Source organism: Haliaeetus leucocephalus, unplaced genomic scaffold (genome assembly GCF_000737465.1).
Source record: "Haliaeetus leucocephalus isolate CR32 unplaced genomic scaffold, Haliaeetus_leucocephalus-4.0 Scaffold262, whole genome shotgun sequence".
In the NCBI taxonomy this organism is placed as follows: Eukaryota; Metazoa; Chordata; class Aves; order Accipitriformes; family Accipitridae; genus Haliaeetus; species Haliaeetus leucocephalus.
This window is the reverse complement of record NW_010972698.1, coordinates 10,244,825-10,269,072: the sequence shown is the minus strand read 5'-3', so window position 1 is coordinate 10,269,072 and position 24,248 is coordinate 10,244,825. Positions and strand designations below refer to the sequence as shown.

The 24,248-nt window shown below is 43.5% G+C and overlaps 1 protein-coding gene across 1 annotated transcript in view; it reads left to right on the top strand.

The window, feature by feature from the left end:
• LOC104832724 (vascular endothelial growth factor receptor kdr-like) overlaps positions 1 to 24,248 on the top strand; it is a 135,266-nt gene that overhangs the window by 29,577 nt on the left and 81,441 nt on the right. Inside the window, exons 2-3 of the mRNA XM_010569070.1 lie at positions 7,698 to 7,794; positions 11,707 to 11,918. Coding sequence (XP_010567372.1) covers positions 7,698 to 7,794; positions 11,707 to 11,918 — 309 coding nt within the window. The remainder of the gene's footprint in view (positions 1 to 7,697; positions 7,795 to 11,706; positions 11,919 to 24,248) is intronic.

Genomic DNA, 24,248 nt, shown 5'->3' with positions numbered 1-24,248 from the left:
TTTAATTTTTTGTTGTTGTCACTAGGAACATTTACACCCAAACTACTGTCTCTGGCTGAGCTACACAAAACTATCTGCGGCAGGCGGAGAAGAAGAATGGGTGTGAACTACTCCCCTTTCTCATGAGTCAGCTAAACAAATACTAGCTTCTCTGGCTTGGAAAATCAACAAAAACATGAAGCCTGTTGCTTTGCCAGCAGATACTCTTGGGTTAACACTAGCATTTGAATATCCTGAAAGAATCTTAGCTGTCTCTCCTGATGAGTTTGTGATTGCTAATTTAATTTTGGATTAGCTTCTTCAGCTTCTGTAGGAATGGAAGCTCTGGCTCTGGTCTACGGGTTGCTAGTTCTGTGCCCACACACAGCATGCCTGTTGCAGGACCACTCTGGGGGATTCCTGGTTATTTCTAGGTGGAAAACAACAGGAAGATATGCTTCTTGTAACCATTCCCCTGAAACAAACAAAGAAAATAGAAAATCTTTAAAAGTTGCTGAACCATTTTCCTTAAAAATAATCCTGCTTCAATAGCAGCAGTGTAGGCAAGGGAGACAATTTTGGCAAAAGACAGGGATGGGTATTCAAGGGCCCACTGCATGTGGGCTCTTTGCTTTTCTCACCTAGATGATGTGTCGGGCTTGCAAGAGCCAGCAGAGAGGAGCACGCTCCTGGGTGCTTTAGCAGTCTGGAAGTGGTTTCCAGGTGAACCCTGTGCTCTGCTCATGCCCCTGTTGCTGAGCTTGGTTGGTGGGGGTAGGCACTTGCAGCATTCAGCAGTCCCGCGGGTGGGTTTCCCAGCTGGCAGGAAAGAGGGTGGGTTGATCAATGGCCAAGTGACAGTGAGGTCCTGGTCCCTCGGCAGTGGCATGGAGAAGCAAGCTCCGTAGAGAGCATGAGCTGTACTTTCCTGATAGATCTGCAGCCCATTTCCTATGCACTTTCCAGGGACAGGCTTTTCAGGGAGATTATATTTTCCAATTACAGTCGAGCCTGCTTCTTGAGTCCATTAATCATCTACTTTCTTTGTGTTTTACCCTCCAATTGTGAGAGCTGTCACATGTCTATGGTTTGGATTCCTTGGCAGAGGTGGTGGAGCTGTCTTATTTTAGTTTGCCCACTGCTTTTGGGTAATTTTTCTTGATTTTGCAATTATCTTGGAAGTATCATGTAACTGAGATACCCAGTCTGGGCATGCAGAGAACAGCTTGGCTACCAGACTCCAGCACAGGGAGTACTTGTTAAAGTGGCATTCCCACCTCGTGTGAGACTAGGACTGAGATAGGGTCTAAACTCCTACTCATCTTCTCCTCTAGGAAAAGTAGTTCAGCAGGGAATAAACCAGTAACCTACAGGGGACTGGCCTGTAGCAGCACCTGATGAGGAAGTCACAGCCCCACTACATGAAGTGCTGTACAGATGTATAGGAAAAGATGAAGGGTTTAAAACTTTTCAGACAAATTAAAATATTATCCTCGCTATACACATGGAGAATTGAGGCTTAGGAAAGCAAATAACCCCATCAAAACCAACTCCCCGAGAAAATCAGGAGAGAAATGAAATGGGAGAGAGGCAAGCAAACCACATTAGGTCTAGAGGGTAAGTTACCCTCTAACAACCCTTTCTGACCTACGCATTCCCCAGCTGCAGCCCATCACAGAGGCCTTTGGCCTCTGTACTGGCTCGGTACCCATCAGGTGGCCTGACACAGAACTCACTAGCCCGCAGGAAAGAAGAAAATTGGGAGGTTTGTTCCTGACTTACAGCCAAGATCTTCACCACAAGAGCATCCCTCCTTCTTTGCTGGGAAAGTCAATGCTGGCAATAATATTTAATTTAGAAAATTTTACATTTTGAATAGAGAGCATAGGACATAATGTCAATGCATGAGTCTAGCAGAATCAAAAATTGTACATCCTTCTCCCACCCAAATTCACAACAAAAAGGGAGGAGGTGGGTCTTTTTAGTTATTTCCTGCTGTCTTTTTAAGCCTTTAAAATAATAGAAAATTACTTGATTATAACAAGTGAAAGCTGACTCCAGCAGCTGAAGACTTAATAAACACACCAAATATTGCAAGGCTTGTCATACAATAATGCTGACAGTACTGTCGTGTCTTCTCTTTTCACAGGAGGTAACCTTGAAATAAATCCTAAAATGATTACAGGCCATTGGTTTAAACACACGCAGCTTTTCAATGAATCCTTGAGCTTTCTAATTCCAGTGAAAATAGGATTTCCCTGGGGATATAGTCATGAAAATACCCTTTAAAATGGGTACCTGTTCATTTTTTAGATGCGCTCACACTGTGTGCTTGTGATGAGGTACCCTGGCATCTCGGAGGAAAGCACGTTGTCTCTCCTTCATGTCATTAACTGCTGCAGACACAAAGTCATTTGGAGAGACTGAGCTTCACCAGTTTTTCTGTGGCAGGCAGCACAGGTAACAGCTCTTCATCTGCATAATCCATGTTATTGGTGGTCACCATATTACAGGTGACCAGAGCCACGCACGCTGTTCGTACAGCCCCCATTAATTCCAGAGTGCTTTCAGAGCACAGATTATGCTCCCGATCCAGGCTCTGACTCAGAAATGCTTTAAGGTAAGCACGGCTTACAAAAGTATCCCCAGTCTATTGCCAGCAATGAACAAAACAGTTTTTAAATGTTGTGTATGTGCCTCTCCCCTCCCCCCACTAAAAGCAGCTCTAAAACTCTGACTTCCAGTCCTTTCTAATGGGACCTGATGTGTCCTAGGGCCCAGATCTATGCACAAGAGTGACTTTACACACATGAATAGTCCTTGGAGTTCAACCATGTGCAAAAAGCTATTTGTGTGCCCAAGTCCTTGTGGAATCTGGGCTTTAGTCTAACCTGCTTCATTTAGCTGTCAACGCAGCAGTCTCTGGTTTGCCTAGCAATTATTTCTTTGTCATCTGATGCAGAGGTTAGGTGCTCTTTGATACTGTTCTTTCAGCCTTCCCCTCCTCTGTGCACTGCAGTGCCCAAAAGGGATACATGGATCTCTTAATCAGATATCATATTGACGTTAGCTGTCACTATGTACGATACCTAGATACGTTCAATCTCACAAGCATTTGCGAGTGCTTTTTTGGGGCTAGCTACTGGGTAGTTACAGTGCCTAGAGGATGCTTGAAGGAAGGCTGTTACAGTAAGAAACAGAGATTAAAAATAGTTTTTATTCATGCTCACTGATGGTCCTAGCATGAACAATCAGGCATTTGCTTAGCGTGGGAGGGATCTCCCTCAGCCAAATGAGACAGAGTTAGAAATCATCTGACAGAGAGGTGAGGGAGGTCACACATTACCCTCTGCCTGGGGATCCTCCCATGTTTAATGTTGGCTGTGCTGCAAAATCAGATTATCCCAGGAAAAACAGTTTTCAATATACTTTTCTTCCCTGGTTAATGTATCAGTCAACCTTTCACATTTCAATCCCAAGGATTTGTGTGGTTGTGCTGTGTTTGGGGTTTTCACCATCAAGAGCAGAATGTTAAAGTCTAAACTGAAGGTAAGAATAAACTCACAGAATTAGAAATGGTGCAATGAGGCTCTGGACAGAAGGTCTGTCCTGACTCATGGCTCTTGCTATGGGCTATCTTTAGCCTGGTGACACTATGCTCTTGAGTCTTGCTGTAGGCAACTTGCGTTGCCAACAAGTAATTGAGGGCAGGAACCTAACATCAGATGCAACAAGTCACTTCCCAGGAGGAGCTTGTCTTTCTCCCTTGGTTTACAGAGGGGATGTTGTGCTAAAACCTATTTGTAGCTCTGCAGGAGGCAACGGGCTTTCTGCTAATTCTGCAGTATTATCATTCTAGCATCTTATCCCAAACCATGCCAGAGGATCTAAGAAAGGATGCTGCACCAGGTTCCCCACCCCAACCAGGCAGCAGTGTTAGCTTCACAAAGAAAACAGCAGGGACAGCCATGGTACCAATGCTGTTTCCTGGGCCTTTATACATCGTTCTGCAGAACAGAGCTGCCAAGCTGTTTGTTCCTCTGCAGAGCTTTGCTATGGTAATGAAATGGTTGGCGCGAGTACTTGTTTTTAATTTTATGACCCTTGTAGCCCTACAGCAGGACCAAAATTATTTAGCAGAGAAGAGGAGAATGTTATTTTAGGCCTGGACATTGTAATCTGAGCTGTGCAATCAGAGAACATTAGCTTCAGCAGGACTTGGTCCAGCAGCATGGGTCTCCCACCCCACCCTGGGCAGGTTGTAGGTCCTGGTTTTATAGCATATCACTGAGTACTACCTCAGAGAGATGTTCCTCAAGTCTGAGAGTTTTTATATAAAGTGCAGAGTAGCTATGAAAAACTTTTCTTGAGGAGTGTGAGACATTTATTGATTAAAGCCATAAAACCAAAATGAAATACATTTAAATGGTGAACATTCACATTCATTCTAAGAAGGAAAAGTAGTGCAACTAAGCTATATGGTGTATTTAAACAATGCTTTTCTACGGGATGCCAACATTGGGTTAACTGTGCCCTTTCCAGAACTAGATTGCACCTGCCTGTGTTTCACACCTCCTGGAATCAAAAGCCTACCAGCAAGTAAGAGACCTGCACACCACACCATGTCCCAGAAGACTCAGTCTTTGTATAAGCTAAACAGTATCTACCTCCATCCCAGTTCCCCTGGCACCACTGACTGCTGTGGATGAGACTCCAAAGCTAAATGAATGTTAGGGTGCAGGATTGTGGAAAGACGGTATGCACTGCCAAACACGATGCAGCCTACATGCCTGCTTCTCTCTGCAGGGAGCTGCTTGCAGCATCCTAACACCTTCTTAAAGCCATGAGTCTCCTCAAATATATAAAACAAATGTGAAAGTGGAGTAGATCCCTTTCTTCTCACCCAACATGCCCAAGGGCTGTCCCCAGCTTTGTCTCCAAAAAATGAAATCCAGCTTTAAAGGGACCATGGGAGGTTAAAAATTTTGCAGGGCATCATCCTGCCAGTTTTGGCATTTAGGCACACTGATGTAGCACAGCCTAACCTTTTCCCCACTACTTGCTGTTTTGCCCTCAATTTTTTTTTTTCCAGTCCACTCAGCTTTGGCTCTGGTGTGCCAGAAAGGGCACATGCTGTGTTTATATAAACCCTCTGTCACCTGGCAGCTGTGATCAAATGTGTGTGTGGCAGAGGAATTTCTCCTCCTGTCCTCCATGGGGTAGAAAAGCACTGAAATTACACTTTGCTTATTCTTTTCTTCAGCTCCCGAAGCCAAAATAAACTTTGGGAAAGAAGTAGCTCAGAAGTATAAACAGAATAATTGAAAAATACTTCTTTCTTTTAGCAAAAACAGTCTTAAATATTATAAAAGCCCAAGGCCTGCATTGCTCTCTGGTCACAATGGCAGCTTAAGTCTAATGCCAGCTGCCTGGCACTGCACTCCAGACCCCTCTGACAGTGTCACACTTGCTCATGAGAGGTAAAATTCAGGCCTGTTCAAAAGGCCAGCTCGAGACATTAGCTAAGCCCCCTTAAGCCCTAAGAACAACTGAAGGCACAAGAGGAAAGAAATAAAGGATTATTTCAAACCCCAGGATTTTCTAAGTCGAAGCGGCACCTGCCTGAAGTCACAGCATAAACAGCCCAGAACAGATCCCAGTAGTAGCTGTGTCCCGGGTGAGCTACACAGGACCCAAACAACCCTCCGCTAGCAAATTATGTGACACTTGACAAACATATCCAAAGCTGTTGGCCATGTTTTGGATTGTTTTTGCAAAGCTCAGCACATGGTCTTAAAAGATGTGAAATACCTCAGCACCGTGAAATACCACGTGCCAAAGCTCAACCCACGCTCAGTGTGAACTGGTTGTTTCTAGAAACCGGAGGGCACTCGGAGCCAAGTGCAAGGCCATACTTGCCTGACAGTGTCTCCTCCTGCAGAGTTTGGGGCTTTTTCTGTTGATTCTTTGATAAATGTGATGATGCACCCTGCACATGTCATCCTGAATGTGTTTAGGAGTAATGGTACTTCTTGAAAGAAACGGGAACTGCAGGGCTGGAACGCACTGGCTACTTTGCTTCCACAGCATTACGTGCAATAGCAGTTTTTAGGTAGGGCCATGCTAAATAGTGTCACACACATGCAGTGGAGGGAGTTTGTGTTGGCCAGACTCCAACTTCTAATTCTGCAAAGGACTTTGGAGACAGAGCTACAGTGTCATCGGTTATGCAAAACTAGGCGGGGGGGGGGGGGGGGGGGGGGGATGTCTCTGGTGCTGAAGCAACGGCCAGGAGTAGTTTAAAGTCTCAGCTAGAGGTCTATAGGAAGGGTCACTATGCCTTCGAAGGGAGTCCAGCAACATGCTGTCTGGGCAGGATCCCCTTTGGGAAGGATTCTCTGGTGCTGTGAGATTAGCTGACCTCTGCAGAGTTACTGATGGGAATTTGAATGGCTCATGGAAGAAGCCAGACTCTCCAAAGTGGGAGTGATTGACTCCCCACACTGAGAGAACATGCCACGCTAAGAGCATTTTACTCAAATCCAGCAAAAAAGAGATGAGAGTTGGGAGGTGGGAGGCAAGAAAATCACTGTTTCATCCAGTTGAAAAGTTAAACCCTAATGTTTCTCTTTTTGCTAGATATGTTATCTTCACTATTCTGCTGAGAATAATGCCTCTGTTATAAGCCCAGCTAAAGATTTCTGGCTTATCAAGTTCAAGGCAAAGGAGGAGATAGAGATTTGAAGAGCAGGAGGGGAAAGAAAACATACAGCTTTAATGTCAGAGCTTTGGAAATTGAGATACTTATCTAAGTCTGTTTTCTTCTTTCCTTGATTACGTTACTTTGAATTTGGACAAGAAAACCAGCTTGGCCAACCTCACTTCTGTTCCTTCTCAGTTTCACTTTCTGAAAATTATATTGTCATAGATGTACACTCAGATATGCATCTCACTGAGGATAGTTTCACATTCAGAAGACATTTCCGGAGCCAGGAGATGGTGATGAGAGAGACCTTTATCACTACTGTCATTAAAAACTATTGTCATCAGAGACCTGACAAGCCTTGTCACACTAGCACTGATGATTGTGTCCGAGACACCACTGCGAATTTGCCCTGGAGCATTACACCAGTATACAGCCACAATGCCCACAAAGCAAGCAGCTCCCTATTAGTTCAAATGCAGTATTTGTGAATGGTGCTTTGGAAAACAGCAGGCTTTTTGATTTCCTTTTAATATAGCAGATGCTTCACAGTTATGAATCAAAGAATTGCTCCCCAGAATTATTTGTCTTCTCTTCTCCCACTGATTAAAATGTAACGTATAAGCTCACACATCAAATTATTTCCCAAAGACCTGACTCCTTCCACTTTTATATGTGTGTAAAATCCTTTTGAAATGAATCTGTTCTCCTAAAACTGCAATAATTCAGTAATAACACTAGCTATAAATAAAAAGAGTGAAAGACTATTAGCAGAAATGCAGGTGTTCAATGTTAGAAAAGAAAGAGATTAATAAAGGAAACTAAAAACAAACTAAGGGGATCTCACGACTAACTCCACGCTCAACTGAATTGCATCAGTATAAATGCAAGCACTGTGTAGGCCCCCAAATTAGGAACTATTTACAAAACAAAAAGCTTGCCTCAACTGTATTGTGCCTGTTCTAACCATACTGAATAGCCTGTCTAATGATGATTTCTTCTTTATTTGGGTCAGGTCTTGCTGAGGAAGAATTTTTTGAGAAACCAACGCTAAGCATTGCAAAAGACCACATTGTCATCTTACCAGGAGACACGCTAAAAATAAAATGCAGGTAAGCATTGCTCCAGCCACACTGGATTTCCTTCGCTGTATTGATTACCTTGGCACAGTACAATTTCTGGGTAGGGTAGAGCAAAGACTGCTGCACAGCCAGCTGGGAAGCAGTGCTGTTTACCCTCACATGCATTTCTGCGTGGAGGAGAAATTGACGGGCTGTAATAGAGCAGGGAGGAAAGTCTCAGATCAGCATTCAGCTTGGCCAGATTCTTTATGCTGTAAAGGGGCCCAAGCAAAATCCTGAGTCAGCACAAGGGAAAGCTTATGGGAGAGGGATGTACCATGCTTAAGGACATGGCTGGAAAATCCTCATCTGAAAATAGGTTCAGATTAATCTCCTCTGCAGCTAAAATCACTCTTTTGCTCCCTGTCCGTAAGTAAATGACAAACAAGATCACCAGGGCATGTCATTAGCTCTTTACATATATATATATATCAGCTTAAACTTCCTAACCTCAAATACCATCTAGCCTATAAAATGACATTTAAATAAACAGCAGTTAGTATGTGTACATTCAAAGACCTGACCTGTTTAAACATATCATATTCTTTAAATCAAAGATAACCAGCACTCATAAAAAACCAGACTGCTGATATTGTAAATTACAGCAGCTCTCCAGTTCTTGGCACAATGTGTGAAAACTAGCTGTGCAAGAAACAAGCAAAATTTTGGTAATGGCCTGTGTTTACAGGGACATGATCCTCTGAAAAGGGGGGATATAGCGTTTGGTCACAGCCGACTGGCACACAACTATACATAATACAAAGAGTCGGAGCCCTTTCTGTTGTGTTAAACATACATTAGCTTGCTCGGTCATACAGAAGGCCTCAGACTGAGATGTACGTAGGTGTTACTTGTTCTGAGTGTGATTTATATGCCAAGCTACTGTGAGAGATTGCTTTTTAATTTTTTCTGAGAGCATTGTAGGAGAGAAGGCTTAAGGTAATACAAACTATCACAGTTTCTCTCTCACACACACATTATTTTTACACCTTCTTGCAAAGTCCCCTTGACTGTAGCCACTACGTGGATGGTTTTTTGCAACAGAAGTTACTGGAAACAGTAAGAAAAAGCAGTGGGAAGGTGAATCTAAGCTGCAGTTTATGCTGACACATACGTCCCTTCTGATTTTTGTCCTACTCTATTTAATTCGTTGTTATAGTGAAAGGTAAATTTACGCACACTGTGTAAATTTGTGATGTCTTCTGGAGTGTAAGGCATTTTTTTCCAAATACCTCCAGCTAGCGGCGTGGCTTATGAGGTCAAAACAACCTTACAGTGGTATTTTTAGTTTGGCAAGGAGCAAGCATGATGGCAATAAAGTTTAAACAGTCCTTTAAAATCTAGATGCAGTGCTTCATAAAACACATTATGTGGACATGAGTTTGGTGTAGTGTTCCAGGCCAATTGAATCAATACTTTACAGCAGTCCTCCATCCACTGCCTTTTTAATCTGTAGGAACATGCTATTTTTCTCATATCACCAGATGAATAAATAGATGAAGAAATTATTAGCACTTCAGTCCCAAATTGCTTTATGGATGCAAAGCAATAAATCCACACGACAGATCTGAGAACCAGAAAAGTATGCTAGCATGCTGCCATGCTAGCATGGGAACAGAGGCCTGGAGCTCTTCAGTTCCTTAACTCAGGTCACGCAAGAGCTGGGAATAGAAACTAGAAGTGTGATTTCTACACTTCAAGATTCCCTACATCAGGTCCTCCCTGGATGTCGGCAGCTCTGAAGTCCTTCGTACTTCCAGGGGGCATTAGTGCTGTGTGGAGCACAGCACCAGGCAGCAGACTGAGCAGGTAACTGCTGAAGACTGCGCTACCTCTGTGTGAACATCCCTTCTCCCTTAAACTCCATTCATTTGAGCTTCTTGGCCAGGATTTCCTGGCTTTTGGCTGCCTAGGCAAAGCTACTGCTGTGACTCCTCTCCGCCAGATGTGTGAAAATCCCAAAGCCATAGCCAAAGTCTTCATCTTCCACCAGGATAAAATATGCAGGAGGAAAAAGTGGGCACATGTAAGGAAGCACAGGCGTGTGAAATCCCTGACCTGCTCCGCAGAGCCACTGTTGCAGATTTCCAGCCCTGATGGACACCAGACCGGGTGACGGTAGAGGGGCAGGGACATGATGACATGCTGGGACCTGGGTGTCTGAATGTGAAGTGGCATTGTTCCATATTCCGGCCAAGAGTCCCATTTCTTGACAGAAGCGGTCATTACGTCATTAATAACATTAGTAAGGTAGGGAAAGAGCACTGGGTAGGGACCTCCGTGTCAAAAAATAATTCAGTGCTCTGAGGGACAGGAAGCTGGTATGACGGATGAGGTGGGGTTGTCTAAGTCAACAGTGCATCCAAAAACGAGGGTGAGGCTGTTCACCAGAGAGGATATTCACACTTTTCCCAGTGCTCTTGTTCAGCTCTGTGCTGGGAATAACCTCAAGAGTTCAGCCCCATGTCCGCATCATCTTCAGGAAGGAGACAAAAGGACGGGCAGAAACGGGCGCCAAGAGGATGTTTGTTTAAGTGTCACTGAATTTGCTGGCAAACACGTTCCCTTATTGCACCTACTGCACCACTACAAAGCCACCGGCACAGAATGAGAAGTTAGAGTTATTAGCTAACTGGAAACTTCACACAGCTTGCTTGTTAGACACGTTTGGTATTAGCATCTCTACACTGAATTGACGTGTCTGGACCAGATTTCTCCCTGGCGACATGCAGTTGGGGAAATCCAGAGGTTCTTACTCCTTCCTCAGCTCAGCAAATGCCATTGGGTCAATGGGAATTCACTGAGTGAGAAGGGGTGAGTCAACCCCCTGTCCTTTTGAAGAGCAGCTTATCTCTGCAAACACAGACAGAACTGCCTTTCTCTAATACTAACTTCCTCCCCAGAAAAATCCATGGACCCCCATACCCCACCAGTTTCCACATTGACCACCAAAAACCAGTCTGCTACAAAAAGACCATAATCTTCATCTCATAATCATGTATAGCATGTAGTAATACATCATCAGAGCCCTCAAAGTGCAGCCTAAGCAGAAGAGAGCTCCAAGAGCTCCTGCTGCCATGGTGTGGCCTGATGTTTCCAGCACAACAGTACTAGCGCAACCAGTGCCTCTTACCGAGCTAACTTAGATCAGTTGAAAGCTCTCTTTGAGTCCTGTAACAGGTTATCAAAAGGCCTTGCTTTTTGCTGGTGAACTACGTAGAATTGCACTTGACATTAGCTATGATCATAGATAAGACAATGAACGGGTCAGGTGGGTGAAATGGTGTATCATCTGCCCCGCTAGCTTTATGTTCAAACTGCTGTGACAAGGTGAATTGAAAAAAAAAGTCTTGAGCAGATATTCTAAGATTTGTAACCTGATTAGTTCCAGACCCTTCACAAAAATCAAGACTGAGTCACTGCTGATTAAGCAAGAAAGGTGATGCGAAGTTACATAAATGTTCTCCTCTCTCCATGCAGCCTTAGTATAAGAAAATATAAGTTGATTTAGCTGTTAAAATATGCAAAGTCCTCAGCTTGGAAGAAACATATAATTTTATCTAGTGCTTTCTAATGTTTGTAGTGGCTAAAATACAGTGCTATAAAAACAAACTCATGTTCAGGAAGTATGTTCAAATAAAAATCAAACTTTCCTCCAGGAGCTAGCTTGCTACAGTTCCCACAGACTATTTCAGGAATCTCCCCTGCTCTGGGGAAGAGTGTGGGGTGATCCACCTTAATTTCTTATAGGTGGAAATGCAAACACCCGGCAACCTTTATCATTCATTTGCAAATGACAAGAGTAGGAACACTGGGAACATCGATAAGAGTTGGCCAGAAGGAAGCCCAAATTTTGTCTGAAATCATGAATCTATCTTTGATTTTGGTGTGTTGTGTTGACAGGGGAGCACCTTCTGTAAGCTGGCTTTTGAGGGGGGACCAGAAGGAAGACCCTCGAGTGCACATAAGTAATTGTCGCAATAACACAAGGCAAAGCTGCAGCATGCTCGTCATCAGGAAAGTCATAGCTAATGACACTGGTTACTTCATCTGCAATCATGATGACTCCCCATCTAATGAGGATCTCGCGGCCAAGATTTATGTGTTTGTTAAAGGTAAGGATTTCACTTTGGGTTTTTGTTACAGCTTTTTGGTAATATAAGCTGTGTCCAACTGTGGGATCTGTGCTAGGTAGAACAAGCAATCCAATTCAGACGCTTTCACAAATCCCACCTCCTCACCAGCCCAGCACTGCAGCAAGCACCAGCTTTGACATTTTGAAGAGGCTGGATATATTTGGATTTTCACGCCAGCTGAATTCACAGGTGCACAGATGTGAGAACCAGAAATTACCTACCTTGTTCAATTCTGGGACTTGAAAACTGGATTGTCCCATCTAGTTTTGTGTTCCAAATAACTGATACACTGATTTCTTTAAACCTCTTTTCCGTTTAAGACTAAATTCTTTTATCCTAAAGGGTTTTGCTCTCACAGTGCTTTTCCTAAGATCCATCCTGAATAGCCAAGTCCTCTCTATTTCCCTTCCTCCCCAGGCATGAAACTCCCCCACAACATTCTTTGTAATTCCTCTCTCTCCTACACATTTGTATACTGCTTTGTCCTTCACATCTGTGAGACATACTTAGCAAAGCTGGACAACTGCATTATACATATTTTATTGTAAAAAATGGCCCATTGCTCATTTCTGTTCTCTTTGAGCTGCCTCTCCCCATGTGTCAGAATCATTGAGTTCAGAACCAATAATAAATGGAAGCAGAAACTTCGGAGGAGTGTAGTCCTCTGATTAACTGAATATAACATACTGAACAACTATTTCAATAATACAAACTTTTGTTAGAAGAATATTCCCCAAAAATGCTGTTTTGTTTTTTTTCAAATCTACTTGACAAATGCATTACAAAACCACTGAATCATCTTGGATCTTCCAAGCTGACACTGTGAGTAGTCAGATAAAGGAGCTGACTTTTAGTGTCTTGAATAGGGGATGACATGAACTCCATTGGTGGTGAATAGGCTTATTATTCAGTTCCCCACAAATACTCATGCAAATGAATTAATTTCATTTTTCTAGTAAATGCTAAAATGTGATTCTTTGAATCCTCTTACTAAAACAAATGCTAGAGAGGCAATGAGTTTGTCTGATATTATTTGAATAGTTCAGCAAACTTATACTTGCAGAAAACATATATTTGCTGGGCAGTTCTGATAGTCTCATGGTAATGCTCATGATGGTGAAACTATCATGAGGCATGACTTCCATCCCAAGGGGCTTGTGATATACCCACACAGCTAAATTCAACTTCTGTACTATAGGTGAACACACCTGTTTGCTTCATGTGGATGACATTTTCCTGTCTCTTTATGTCTGTTGAAAATAGTCCCTTTCTGCCCTTATCCTGCTTTCCCAGCAAGTCTTCCTCTTATCGGAAAGTAGCTTTTTGGTGTTACTTGTTAGTTCCTGCAGTCATTTTTTTCTCCCTTTCTATTTCCTTTTTTTTAATTTTTCCCTGTTACTCTAAGCCCTGGTTGCTTTATCCATCCCACTTCTTGCGCTGAGCTGTTTCCTTTTTTCATTACGCACTGCTCAGATGCCCCACATCTAATATTGTTAACCCAGCCCAATGCCTACGCATCAGGAAACAGTGCACCGAAAACTCAATTCTCTATCCTGATTCAGTGCCCTGGCTGGCTACCCAGGCCTTCATTACTCTATGGTGGGAGCACGTGCAGGAAATGTTATGGATCTTTTGGGACTGCCTGAGCATTTTTCTTAAGAAAATGTCTCAAGTTATGAAATGCTTGCCAGCGATGAACTTGGAACAGTGCTAATCTAAAAAAAAATCGCAGGATGTCCTCTTGGTTGCCTGAGACTGCTGTGCCAAGGTTCCCCTGAAAAACAGCACTGGATGGCTGTTTCCTCTAAATCACCCTCCAAGCCTGTCCTCTCTCAGAAGCAATTTAATTGTGTCATATGCTGTCCCTGCTCTACAAGCTCTTACTCAGCCTCCTTTAAAAGTGCTTTAAAAGTTATTGAAGGAAAAGTGGGTAGAAAATGAACCAGCTTGTACTACGCACTCCATGGGTGAAATAGTGAGAAAGGTAAGTCAGTGGGGACCCCTCTGGTCCATCTCCTAGCAAGCCAGCTCTCATCCACCCCAAAGCAGAGCTCTGCCACAGCAGTTCAGTCTATAAGCTTGCAAGTGCCTGCTGGGATCTGGCCTGCCAGTCTGAGGAAGCTGCTTGGCCCCAGTGAAATGAAGCTATTTATACCTCAGCATGGATGCTGTCCTCAGGGCATGCTCTTCCTCCCATTCAATTTCTGTGTATATTTGTTGAAAGCCAGCAGGCTGTTTTGGGGACAAGAAAGCTGTTCTTCAGTGAGGGCTGTACGAATTGTGGAGTTAAGTAAGGCATTCAGAATGTACCTATGATCTTCTTCAATATTTAAACATGCCTTTTTAAGGAAATTGGTCCAACGGTGTCTGGACATCACTGTGAAACCCATCAGTTGTCTCCAAGTGAAGAAACTCACAGTTCCCTGTGAGTGCCAGACAAGGGTGAGGTCCAAACAACATCTCTCCGGACGTTCTGTGGAGAGAGGAGTGCTTAGCAGGGTGTTTATGAGACTGAGCCAGGTGGAGTGAGAAAATGTTGAGCCAGACCCTGAAGGCTGGAGATTCCTCTGAGGTTACAAGCCATTATTGCCAAAAAAGGAAGGGGAATGGTATTTTTTCCCTTCATTCCTGGCCTGCTGCTTGACACCGAAATGAGAACATGATTGTATCGGAAGCCCTGCTTATTGGCTATTATTTCCTGTGCTTGCTTCTGTTTTTACAGCCTCCCTGGTGGAGTTTCTAAGCTCTGTCAGAATCTGGCATTCAGCAGCTCTCCCCCCCGGTGCAATTGAGCTGTGACCCCTGCACATCAGTCAGATCATAAGGGACCCAAAGGCGGCAGGGTCAGCCACCATGCCTCAGCTGTGCACTGACAGTCTGGAGGGAGGGAGAACTCAGGATCTTAATCCTGAATAATTGTTCCCAAGGCCTTTTCTGCTTCCCGCTGCAGCTGCAAGTCCCAAGGATCGTAATTAATAAGCAAGACCCCCTTGCTTATTGTAATCCCCTTCTCCTGTTGCCCATCTCCTTGTTGAAAATACAACGTAGCTTAGGGCTGGAGCAGAAATAGTTGGGCGGTTTTTAACTGCATTGTTTAACTTCGTTGCAACTCTGAGGGATAATCTCTGCAGCGAAAGGCAGCTTCTGGTCAAAGATGGCATTGCAGTGCTGAACGGCAAGAGCCCCCAAGCAACTCTCTCGTGGCTGCTGTCAGAGAACAGGGTGCATGGGGGAAGCCCACCCTCAGTTCACAGAATACGCTGTCTCTGCTGAGCCAGCTCTCAACCAGTAGCAGTAAAGACAAGTCTTCACTGCAAATTAGCTGCCGACATAGGAGCTCACGTCAGAAAGTCTCATGTGGATGGCATTTCCACTGCAAATGCTGCCAAAGCCAGCTAGCCAATGTCATTTGCTTCTATCTATCTCCTGCAATTACCCTTCCCAACCAAATGGATACTTCCCTGTGAGGAACATACTCATTTATTTCAGCCTTTGAGATTGCTGTGCCAAAGGAAAGGGCAAGGCTGTCTACTTTGTGTTAAAATATAGAGAGTCCTCTCTACACTGTTTCCTAGGGCACATATAAAATTTAACATGGCTTAGAGAAGGAGGAAAAAAAGACAAATCAAGCAAAGATTCTCTTCACCTTCCCAACGGACTATCCCAGGCCCCAGCCTAGACAGAAGTCAGGACTTGCAGCTCTCAGCTATTTGAAATACTGGTACTGTCAGCAAAGCAACTGTCTCAAAGTAAGATAGTCCTCAGGGGTCAGCTCAAGAGCTCTCTGTACCAGCTGAAATGCTGCCTCAGCTTTCGCAGTGATTTCCCCTTGCTCTCCTTAGCTCTATGTAGCAGTAAGGGATTTGCTACACCTTTTTGTACCACTCAGTCAATGCATCAGTAGGAAGGAGCATGAGCTCAATTCTGGTTTGCTTCCCTCCATCAGCAACTTGACTGACATCATTACTGTGGTAACTAACTGGAACTGGTCACGTCTTGCCAAATAGTGTCTAGAAAAGTTCAACCAACTTTCCAACCCATGCTTTGATTCCTGTTGACACACCCCAGTAGTACTGCTTTGCTAGAACTGTAGGGCTAAAAGAAGCAATGTCCTCATCGCAGACATGGGGTGAGCAGGCCAGCAACAGACATCCTCTATTATTTTTTATGCAAAGCAGGGCTGTTACTCTGTTTCTTGAAATAATTATGGCCATGATAAGAGCCAGTTCTCAAATAACTGCTTCAGAAACATGACTCCCACCTCCTCTGACCAAGATACTGTAATTGGCACAAAATTATGTATGTGAGCCCAGTACATGAGCGTTGGTTGCTGCACAAGGGTCCAAGTACACTGGGGTAGAATCATCAATTCCTTTTTGTGCCTAGCATGGTTCACTCTTTGAACACATAGATTGGTGAACATTTTAACAATGTCTCCCCACCCAGAGCAATTCAGCTGCTGGTGATTCACCATCTCAGTGTTACTGTGAGTTAGGACCATGGCAGGATTGAGGGAGCAATTTGTTTCTATACATTTGGTTTTCAGCACTGATGTTCACGGGAACACAGTGTAACTAGAAGAATTTGAGTTCTGGCTCCTTCTAAAGTTCATACGGACACCATGAAGCGCCAGCACTGCAGGTTTGAGCCAGAGTGCAGTCCTGCCAGGAATCCAGAGCACAAGAACTGGAAATCAAATTTGAAGTAAGACAGACTTTTATATGGGAGCACAAGTTCTGTTAAGGCCGTTCTGAAGGAAAAAGGGGGATGCATCCAATCAGCTTGTCCTGTCAGAGCATGCATCTCACTGCTCGTCAGCTCCAGCAGCAAGGCATTCCCAAGGAAGGGTATGAGCTCTCCCTTGCTAATGCAAAGAATGAGGAGGAGAGGTGGTACAAGTACTGCATCAGGGTAGAGTGTCACATCAACCACAGTCTCTTCTTTATCAAACAATACAGTCCAGAGATGTGAAGCCCCAACTTCTTCATCCCTTCCCCGCCAAGCAAAATCTAAAGAGGATGGAAGTGCATGAAAGCACCCCTCACATGAGATCATATTTTGGTTCTGATGGTCTTTGAAGCTGATTTCTGCCTCCTTAATTCTCTTGACAGTTCACAGAGATAATCCCAATGTGAGAAGCAGAAATGCAGGGCCAGGGTGACAGCCCTGACTTGGGCTTTGGCTTGCTTTCCAGAAGATATTACCAGTGAGAACAGAGCTGGAGCTGCATTTCTTCTTTCTTACACGCTGGGGACACCGAGACAGTTACACTTGCTGCCAGACACTCAGCAAGCTGAGATAGGCAAATGCTGTCCCGTCTGCTCAGTGTGAAGCCCAGCAGATAAGCTGGCTGTCTTGCACAGACTGGTGGAAGGGTTTGGCACCATATCCTAATGTTTAGGGCCACGTGACATGGGAATATAGGCTATGTCACTGTGCAGGACCCTCTCTGTTGTTCCTCAAGTATTAAGGGCTGGATCCAAGGGAAAAGTAAGATGTTTTCCATTCTGAATCAAGACCTTCAGTATCTTCAAATCATATCCTAAAAGATCACTTTTAAGTGGAGGAGCCTTGTAAGATATTATGGTGAGCAAGCAGTGTAAGTTCGTGGCACTCGCTCAGTGACACCACTTGACATCCCAGCAGGAAGAGGTAATGATCCCCTCCTTCTCAGTGATAAAGAATTTCTAAATGAAAGCCTGACAGCCAAAATTACACACAAAGTTCCCCCACTTCTTCCTTTCCATTTCTTATCCACTCAGTAACTGCTAATTGCTGAGCCTTACCCAAGGTCTGCGGCTGGCAGCAGCTAATGTAGGAGACCTGTTCTTAATAATGCGACTTCAGGTAAAGCTGGTCAATATTTTCTACAAAGTCTATGTCTGCCTAAAATCGAGGAGTCAGAGTTTATGAATTCTCCTGATGCTTGAAATATAATTTCAGCCAAAGTATGGAGACTTGTTTTTTTAAAAAAATGAATCTTTCCATGTTGGTTTTTATTTGTTTGACAATGAATGAGAAGCATTTTGCTTCCACAATTTTTGAAGTAACACTTTTTAGAGTGATTTTTTCTCTACAGATATTCCTGTGTTTCTAACAGTAATCTCCAGGGGAAGAATGTATTTCATTTGACCAAAACAGAATGCTTCATGTTGACTCAGAATGGCTTCTGGGGGTTTTGCAGTCACTTTTGTTTTGTCTAAAGAGAAAATATGCTGCTTTCTGTTTAATCTAAACATTCCACCACCAATTCTTTTCATTGGGCTGCCAAACTGAAAAGTCCTTTATTTTCAAAGATCCAGTTTCAAATCAAGTGACTTTATAGAAGTTACTCCTGTACCTAGAAGAAGCTTTGATGGGTTACCAGGAGGAATGCAGCAGACTAGGCAACTTCCTTGTAAAGCTTTCCAAAATACTCTGACCAAAGTGTCACTTAACTGCTAATAATCCCATTAATGTAAAGAACAGATTATAAACCTCCTCAGTGTTTTTGACCTTGATGAAGACAAACTTCATGTGGATTATGTCAAAACATTAATTTAAATAACCTGTGAAACTCTGCCCAGGCTTCCTAGCTAAGGTATGATGGAATGAAGAAAATAAATAGTGAGGGTGAGAGAATTATCTTTAGCAGGAACAAAGTGAGAAGCAAAATGAGAATGTTCAGGAATTTCACAGACATGAACAGCCATGGATGACTGTCCTCCAAGGCCATTCAGTGCTTATCATCTCTATGGGCTAGTGGATAGTATCTGAAGGGAGAGGTGATGTTATCTCCACAGCTTTAGATATGATACAAATATCATGAGACAAATTGCCATCACAGTGTACGAAACACGAGCAGAAATGAAAAGCACCCAAAATCCTGTACAAAATTGTGTGTGTGCATCTCGGGAGGATGTTCCGAACACACAGGCAGGTGATACAATGCTGAAGAGTAAAGAGCTGTAGGAGGGAGCCCAAGTCTACAACATGCTGTGTTCCTGGGCTGCAATGCTGAGGGCTTTTAAGTCCCTCAGCTTCATCAGCTGGCAGGACGGGGCCCATGAGCCCTCTGGAGAGTGGGATTCAAATGGCAAGTGAGCATGACATAATTACAGACCTCCACTACTTCCTGGTAGATAGCCACCTATATTACAGTTAACACTAAACAAAAGAACAGATGTCACTGCGAGGCAAAGGAGTCCCATATCAGTGTTCACATGCTGTCACTGCAGAGGCTTGAAGAGAGAACTGCACGTTCCCCGGGCAATTGCTATTACACTGCTGAGTTAAAAGGGACCCTCCCTAAGCTCATCTCAAGCAGCAATTAATCTCCTCCTACACAGAACGAGAACTTAAAAATGAAGGGCTTCACTGCCTGAAGGTAAACAATGTTCTTGTAGGCACTTGACCTTTGAGTTGCTTTTGTGTGCGGCATGCTTGATTTTTCTGCCTGGCTCTGTCCCCGTGGCTGGACAGCAGGCCCCCTTCCCCTCCACTGTCCCGCTGCCTCTGTTTCCTTCGCTTTGCTGTTTGTGTTCCCTCTTGAGCTGTGCTGGGTAAACAGTAACACCCTGGCCTGGCTGCAGTTTCCTGCAAACTTCCACTGACCTGGAGAGCTAGACAGCCAGTCTGAGACTGAAGGGAAGGGGCCTTTCCCTTGCCTTGGAGCTGGTGCTGCAGCTGATAAGTCCCTAACGTGCTACAGCTCTTGTCTTTCTTCACATGTAATGAGCTTTGCAGCCCATGGTAAATTATTCTTTTTAACCGTCCTATGGGAATTGGTGGGTGTCTCTTTATGGGTGAGATTCATATGGCATATTACCTTCCCAAGTCAGGAGGAACAGATGTGCCAAGCTACAGGGAAATACGCTATTTTCACAAAGCGTTTCTTTGCTGAGAGTTTTTTCCCTTGGAGTTCAGTGCTGGTAACTGCAGAGAGGACGACACCTGCATTTCCCATGCCACAGCTCTCCAAACTGCAACAGTTGAGTGCAACTGATTTACACCATCTGGAATTAGAGATCTTCCTTGAGGCTAAGGTTATCATTTTTAAAGAAAAGTGACCCTGTCCCTTTTGTTTCCAGAAGTTCTGTCTCTGAGAACTTTTTTACAAGGAGTTAACTGATTGCTGCTTAACTTAAGGTGGTGAACATGTTTGTAAAGCTGGCAGTGACACTCCCGATGTTCCAGCAGATCATTTTTCCATGCCACAGTCAGTCTGAACTACTTAGGAGTTTCATGAAGGATTCAGTTTTTTGTCTGCACAAACCATAACAAAGGTATCAGCTGGCAGCTGATTAGTTCCCTATTCAGTATTTATTCTTTGTCATTTTGTTAAGATCCAAAGCTGAGCCACTTTATATTTGCTTATCTGTTAAGTGAACAGTCAGACTGCCTGGAAAGTTCTCTTGCTTAGAGCGTCTCCTTCCCAATGCAAATGGGGTCGGCTTGCTCCTGCTTATGTGGGTTTTTAGAGCAGCTGGGGTGAAGCACAAGCAGATTGCAGGACGCACAGAGATTTGCTCCATTTCTGTGTGCTGGTACTCTTTAGTGCTTGATGATATTTTTTCTTTTGCACAGACTTTCACAGTTAGGGAGGAAAAAAAGCCTCCCTGGCCTCACTGACATACCCGGGGTTATTTAGTGAGTGCTTGACCTTCACCTGCAACTGCCTTTTCCTTTCATTCCAGAATCACTTTCCACTGATGGCCAAAGTGTAGACCTAACCTCATGTTTAAGCTCTCATGCCAAAAACATAGTGGTTTAGCCCTGCAAGTACCTGCCACCTTAGCATCTTCACCTGAGGAGCTGCTCCACTAACTCACACAGGTATCCCACCCTGTTTAAGAGCTCCAATATTGCAGATTGAAATAGGGAGGAAAGGAGGCCTTTAGCAGACAGAGAACTCTCTTTAGGCTAAGGCTATAAACTGGATAAAGCACTGAGATAACACAAATTACAGCCATCTGCTTACTGCACAGGTCTCTAGGAAACCTCACTTACTGTAGGAAAGAGAAGGACCCATAAAATATAAACCCTTTTTCTCTCTTTTTTTTTTCAAAACAGAGTGAGAATAATGTCCATGAGACCTGACATCCACTAGCGATTAACAATCAATTACAGCTCAAGCCATCCTCTTCCTTTCCCAACCCAGTCATTATAACCCAGAAACTGCCTTTTGCTGTTGTTAATTGCACAGTGATTTTAAAACACTATCTAGAATTCACATACTGATGGTAGAAGGCTAGATTTATGTATTTTGGCTTCCAATTCAGATTATAGCTTATTATCTGGGATAGTGTAATTCTAGCTACTGGCTAGACATATGGCAATTCAGGTGCAGGTTGCTATCAAAAATCAATTAGGAATGAAATACACCTTGTGTTACATACACTGTAAATTCATGCTTCCCGTTTAGGTGTTCTTCACTAGTTTAGTATCACCATGATGAGCATCTGTCCTATTTACAGCTTAAAAAAGCAGACTATTTTTAGGTCTGTTGTGAATCTGAAAATTTGGTAGACGTCAGTCTTGGGGGTAGGGAGAGATGATGGAGGAGAATGGGGTTAAATAATTATTTTTTTTTTCCCTGAACAGGAAATATTTTTGAGAAATTTTATTCTGTTTTGACTAAGATATTTCAATCATTGCATAATTCAATATTTTCTGACATTTTAAGATTATTTAACTTTTGCTTAGCTGCCTTCTTTTGATTCATGTTACTTTTTAAACAAATAGTGCTATTCTGAAATTCCCTCTAAAAATACTGGCACAAATATTTTTAAATTCAGTGTTCCCATCTTTTCAGTCAAAACAATTAGTCAAAAGTTGATCCAGATTTGTGAATAGTTTGGTATCAAGAAGCTCCTTTTTTCACAGCAAGTTTCCTCTTGGCCTATATTCTTGTCCTATCCCCCTGTCACGTGGCACATTAGTTTTCTCTCTTTTTTCTCCATAGACTAGAAATAGATTTGAATACACTTCCCCTGACACGTTTTGCACTCCCAGTGTTTGTTGCAAATACAGAAAAACCTACTTTCTCTGCTTTTTCCTATAACAAATAATCCAAGGATCTTCTTTTAATAATCCAGGGTCTTCTTTTAAGTAGAAAGGCCTTTCACCATTTGAACAAGCTTTAAAATTGGCTATAAAAATATCACCACATTTGATGCCTCCAAGTATGGTTTAGCTGGAGAGCAAGACTGCAGAGGTATTTAGCAGCACTAATGCTCAGGGACAAACCTTAAAATTGGCTATAAAAATATCATCACATTTGATACCTCTAAGTATGGTTTAGCTGGAGAGCAAGACTGCAGAGATATTAAGCAGCACTAATGCTCAGGGACAAACAGTAAACACATTTTCATAATGTGACTCAATAGAATAATTTAGCAGACCTGTTTGGGAAAGTGCATAAAACATTGGATTGAGTATCAGTATTTCCTATTAGTTTTAGGGATTTTAATAAGCTACAAAGTTGTGGTCCGGAGATCAGGTTTCTCAGCTCAAGGCTTGATTAGAACCAGTGCCTGCCTAACCAGATGTGTATCTGAAACTTCCTAAATGTGAGGACATTACAGGTCTAATTTTTAAATTCTAATTAATCTCTCTCCCACAATGTTTCTTGCAATGCCCTTACTCCCACGTACATGCTTTTAAATAGACCAACCCAGTCAGAATAAATCAATGGCATGGACTAAAAGCTGACATGAAAAGACATTACTAGAAATGATAGACATCATCCAGATTTCTGGTCTTTATCTTCTGTTTTACTGCTTCATGTTCAGTGCTACTGATCAGCTCCTTGTCATAGCTCCCCACATTAATCACACATCTCTTGTACTTGCACAGTGACCCAAGTGCCTTTTGTAAAACATCATCATAACATGCGACCTTTCTGATACACACAAGGAGCTCCAACATGTGCTCTCATCATGATGAAACATGTGGTACATTTTGTCCGCTAGGAATCCTATTTCCAGTTCTCAGAGCAAAAATTAAGCAATCAAAAGTACAAAAGGCAACAGTCCCACTCTCCTGTCTCAGTCTCTGCCTTTCACCCTTCATGTTTTTGTGAGTGAAACTGTTTTGGGTTGTGGAGCAAAGGAACTCCAGCTCTGCACCGAGTTAATTCTTCTAAGATGAATTCCAAGGGACAGCACTTGCATATTTCCATGACATTCCTTAAGCAAAGACTGTTGTCATTAGCCAAGAAATGAACATTGATATCCCCAGATGAATGACCTGTTCCCAGATGAGTTACCAGTCATGGGGAAATAAAAGACAAAGCGAGTGACCTAAACCAACTCTGTGTTTTCCTTTGTCAGTGGAGCTGTGGACGCGCAAATCCAAATCTCATACTCCATGTTCAAACTGTTCTGCAGGTCACCAATACACATAGTTACATCACTTACATGTAGAACACTTGTTACCCAGAAAAATTCAACATAAATAAGCACTTCACCTACTGTTTAATTACAGATCCTCCAGTATGGAATACACAGTTCCTTGCCAGGGTCCAAAGGGTGAACACTTGTTTTAAATTGAAAAATGGATCCCCACTGATTTCAAGCAAAAGACTGTTTGCAGGGATGTAGTACTAGGAAAGGAGAAATTCTGGAGGGTGTCACAGTTTTAGACTCTTTCTCGAGAATAGGCAAAATGGCCAACACCCAGAAAGGGATACTTGGAATTTTTAAAACTCCATGTATGGGATTTTTTCCTCACTAGCTAAAAAAGTTAGAGAAATATTTTGCCATCTTTTCATGGAGATTTTAGAACATTCCCCATTTTGCCAACAGATGAAGGAGGGAGAGCAGCCTGATACAGTAGTACAAGGATTAATGGGATGAATAGATAGCGTTACTCCAACGCGCTTCAACTGGGGCTTTCCTCAATCACGGAGCAGCTGCCACAACAGCCTGAGATGTAAAATGAGAGCATGCGTTTAGGTGAAAGGATCGGGGCCAGCTGGCCTGACGCGTTGGTGCTAAACCAAGACAATCGCACCGTCCAGGCTCTTAAACACAGCCCGTGGCTTTGATTTCTGCGTTTGAGAGGCATCTGATCACAGATGAGGGTACACGCAGCCTTTACCGGAGATACTCTCACGCCGTGCTGGCGGAGTCAGGCCAACGCGTGCTAAACCGAGGGGCCGTAAGAGAGGAGAGGTGCTGGCCCTGCTGCCCCCGCTGCCCCCGGGCTCTGCCCCTGCTGCCCCCGCTGCCCCCGGGCTCTGCCCCCGGCGCTGCCCCCGGCGCTGCCCCGCCGGGAACTGTCCAGCACGGCCCTCCTGAAGCGGCTGGCCCTCCGCCTCGGCCCGCC